At 61.2% G+C, this 4,139-nt stretch overlaps 1 protein-coding gene across 2 annotated transcripts; it reads left to right on the top strand.

Moving 5' to 3' along the window:
• The first annotated feature begins 1,191 nt into the window (after window positions 1–1,191).
• On the top strand, window positions 1,192–3,866 carry GJA4 (gap junction protein alpha 4). Of its 2 annotated transcripts, none has more exons than XM_065930403.1 (2): window positions 1,192–1,446; window positions 2,323–3,866. In XM_065930403.1, exon 2 carries the CDS (start codon window positions 2,340–2,342, stop codon window positions 3,339–3,341), a length of 1,002 nt encoding a protein of 333 aa, XP_065786475.1. In that variant the 5' UTR covers window positions 1,192–1,446; window positions 2,323–2,339; the 3' UTR covers window positions 3,342–3,866. The 2 variants fall into 2 exon arrangements, with proteins under 2 accessions (XP_065786475.1, XP_065786484.1); XM_065930412.1 differs by having other exon boundaries at window positions 1,204–1,269.
• The last annotated feature ends 273 nt before the right edge of the window (window positions 3,867–4,139 follow it).

Here is a 4,139-nt window from a genome sequence, read left to right as displayed (position 1 = left end):
AACTGTGCTGAAAAATCGTGCTTCTCCAGAGCACTTGCACCGAGTTATCTGAGAGGCTGTCTCCTGGGCAAGAATACTCAGTTTGGCTCAAATAAAACTCTTTTCTACTCCTAATATCAACTCCTGATTATTCCCATCACCCTGGCTAATGCTGTCTCCTCCAGGAAACATTCCTACCTGAGCCCCCCTGAGTCAGGAGAACTTCGCATCTTTACTCTTACCCACGGCCTGGCGTGCTGCGATTCATGGGGTTGCAAAGAGTCGGACACAACTGAGCGACTGAACTGAACTGAAGGGCGTATGGGCACAGTTCCTGCCTGACCCCTCTAGCCGGGGAGAGTCACAGGCCAGGGACCACATCTGGCTGGTTTATGGTCAACTCCCCAGCTCCACAGACAACGCCTGCAGCCATGGATGTTCACAGGAAGGGTAATGCCTGAATGAACAACGGGCGGGCCCTGCCCACCCCTTTACTTCTTTTGGATGCCTCCCCCCACCCGACATTTAGAGGCATGAGGCTGGGATTCAAGCTAAAGGTCAGGAGAGTACCCCCCGGGCCCCCAGTCCCGTCTCTAGTGGACCGTGGGCATTTCTTAGTGCCCTCTGATGGTGCAGCCTTCCCAGGAATGGGGATGTTCAAGATTTCGGCACGAACAGGGGCTGACTAGAGACCCCCAGCTTCACCACAGACACTAGGGAAGGCAGATTATAACCCCTCTCTCCCACGCCCTAAGGAGGCCTGGTAGGGCTCTGGGCACACAGTGGCCACCCCACAAATGAGGGGTATTCTCGCTTCTCAACAAGAGCAAGAGGCCCCCACGGTCAAGGAGCTGCCCTTCCCTGGAGGCCCCCACACCCTCAGCCCCACCTGCCCATCTCTCAGAGCCTCCCAGGACAGCTGCCTGAGATCAGAAAGTTCTGGCTGTAATCCTTTCGCATGCGGCCACCCTGGAAAACATCATCCCTCCGGGGAACCTCTCTATTGCACAGCCAAAGAGGCAGTCTCTCCCCCTCACACCCCCCACCCCCGACTCCCAGTGCCACCTCCCAGGCCCCTTCCTTGAGAGTGGCTTCAGGGAGCCTGCGCCTCCCGTCCCACCCCCCACCTCCCGCTCGCTCGGAACAGCGCCCGCCGCTTCCTGCCCCCACCCCGCCCCGCGCGCTATTTAAGGCGCCCCCGCCGCCCGGCGCCGTCCAGCAGGGCTCCCGCGGGCGCCGCTCCGGCCGACTTGCGTCCCCTCCGCCACCTGGGCTGCCCGCAGGCCGGCGGTGAGTTGGGCAGGGGGGGAGCTGGGGCGCCACTTGCCAGCGGACCACCTGCCAGGGGCGGAGGGTTGCTGCGGGGGGCACCCACCGCGGGCCTCGCTCACCCAGCCCACCTGGGCTGTCCTCAGAGGCTAAGCCGGGTTCCTGCCGTCTTTCGCTGTATCCTTACAACCCTAGGAGGTAAGAATGTTAACATTTTCCAGGAGAGGAGACTGGGGTACTAAGGGGCCGGCCGTCACTTCTCCGAGGTCCCCGTTAGTAGGAGACGCAGGATTTGCACCCAGGTCTGGCTCCAGAGCCCGGCTCTAAACAGCTTTGCTCCCGCGAAGAGGCACCTCCTCTGCCCCTTTCCCCCACCTTCTTCCCCCGGACTCTCCCCCTGAAGTTCTGGGAGCTCGGTGGCCTGTGCTTCCACCCCGCTATGACAGTTCCTTTCAAGAGCCTAGAATCTGGCAGCAACAGCTTTGGCAGGGGGAGGGGAATGGAGAAAGGGGACTTAAGCGGCAGGTGGTCACTATTGCTGACAGGTGGAGCTAATGCAGGATGCTGCCTTGAGTGTCTAGCATGCCTTCACCAGGAACTCAGAGGTTAGAGCGGGGCCCGCTGGGCGAGAGCTGCTGAGGAGGGGAGAGGGGACCTGAGGCTTTGGGCCCCCTGGGAAGCTGGAGTTATCACCACCACCTCCCCTCACTGTCTGGGGCAGGCTGTCCGGGCCGAAGGGAGGAGGGGCATGGCGCAGCTGTGTGACCTTGGATCGGTTCCTCAAATTCTCTGTTCCCTTAGGCTCAGGAGGCTCACCTGGATCCAGAGCTCCTTCGGCTGGGTCAGGAGGGACCCAGGTGGGACTAGACAGGGCTCCTAGCTGTACCCTTGGCAGAGCTTAGCCGCCATCAGCCGAAGGTCTGCTTTTAGTCCTGCTGGGTGTGAGCCCCCAGGACAGTCCCTTCCCCTCTGGGAGCTCAGTTTCCCATAGGTGAAATACACGTGGCCAGCCTCCCGCAGGCCTGTTGAGGACAGCTGACAAGGATGCTGACCGTGTCTTATGCCTCCCTGCAGACAGAGGCCCGGGAGCCATGGGCGACTGGGGCTTCCTTGAGAAGCTGCTAGACCAGGTCCAGGAGCACTCGACCGTGGTGGGCAAGATCTGGCTGACGGTCCTTTTCATCTTCCGCATTCTCATCCTGGGCCTGGCCGGCGAGTCGGTGTGGGGCGATGAGCAGTCGGATTTCGAGTGTAACACGGCCCAGCCGGGCTGCACCAACGTCTGCTACGACCAGGCCTTCCCCATCTCCCACATCCGCTACTGGGTGCTACAGTTCCTCTTCGTCAGCACGCCCACCCTGGTCTACCTGGGCCACGTCATCTACCTGTCCCGGCGCGAGGAGCGGCTGCGGCAGAAGGAGGGGGAGCTCCGGGCGCTGCCGGCCAAGGACCCACGCGTGGAGCGGGCGCTGGCGGCCATAGAGCGACAGATGGCCAAGATCTCGGTGGCGGAGGACGGCCACCTGCGGATCCGCGGGGCGCTGATGGGCACCTATGTGGCCAGCGTGCTCTGCAAGAGCGTGCTGGAGGCGGGCTTCCTCTATGGCCAGTGGCGTCTCTATGGCTGGACCATGGAGCCCGTCTTTGTGTGCCAGCGCTCGCCCTGCCCCTACCTCGTAGACTGCTTTGTCTCTCGCCCCACGGAGAAGACCATCTTCATCATCTTCATGCTGGTGGTCGGACTCATCTCCCTGGTGCTCAACCTGCTGGAGCTGGCGTACCTGCTATGCCGCTGCCTCGGCCGGGGGCTGAGGGCCCGGCAGCGCCAGGACGCGCCCCCAGCCCCGGGCACCTCCTCGGAGCCTTACACCGACCAGGTCTTCTTCTACCTCCCCATGGGCGAGGGGCCCTCGTCCCCGCCGTGCCCCACCTACAATGGGCTCTCGTCCAGTGAGCAGAACTGGGCCAACCTGACTACGGAGGAGAGGCTGGCTTCTTCCAGAGCCCCCCTCTTCCTGGACCCACCCCCTCAGACTGGCCGGAAATCCCCCAGTCGCCCCAGCAGCTCTGCTTCCAAGAAACAGTATGTGTAAGGGCCTGGGGCTTCCATCACCCTGCAGCGGGGCCTGTGAAGTCTTGCTGCCTTTTAATGCAAGGTTCCACAGAGATGGCTGGGGGAGACAGGTGCTGGCTGGCCAGAGAGCCTCCTTGCATTTTGTTCTTGACACCCGCGTCCTTCCTAGTGACCAGAGGGCACCACACCTTCCCCTCCAGAATGTGGCTTTGTCCCAGGCACGGACAGAGCCAGCGTGGGGTGCTCTTGGCCAACGGTGTTTGGGCCCTTTGGTCTTTTTCACCTGGTTCAGAGGGACTCGGAGACAACTTACCCCACCCCCACCTCCGTGGCAGATTCACCCCCACCCAGGTTGTCCGCACACCCTGTCCTCTCAGGAAAGGCTGGTGGAGGCTGCTGGGTCAGCCTTGATCACACACACACACACACACACACACACACACACAGCCTGTGCTGGATCTGGCCCTGTCAAGGGGAGTGGGGTCTTGCTCTCATCACTCCTTCCTACTTCCACTGTTTATCCTTTTAAAATAAACAGGACTTGATCACAAGCGAGGTGTGTGTTGATACTGTCATGATGTACCTTGGCGTGGGGAGTTGGAGGGCAGTTGCTTTGCCCAGGGTTCCTTGCCTCTGCCTTTGGACTCTGCAATCCCAACACCAGCCAGCGCCTTAAACCCTCAAACTCCCACGTACCACCTCTCAGCAGCTCTGAGTCCTGAACACTCTGCCTTCTGAAATGCCTCAGCACCAGCCTCTTCTTTCCATCCTCACTGTCCCAGCCCCTTCAACCTATCCATTAATCAGTGGCCTAACC

This window comes from Muntiacus reevesi, chromosome 1 (assembly GCF_963930625.1).
Source record: "Muntiacus reevesi chromosome 1, mMunRee1.1, whole genome shotgun sequence".
Taxonomy (NCBI): Eukaryota; Metazoa; Chordata; class Mammalia; order Artiodactyla; family Cervidae; genus Muntiacus; species Muntiacus reevesi.
Note: the sequence above shows the minus strand (reverse complement) of the source record. Positions and strands in the feature narration are given on the sequence as shown.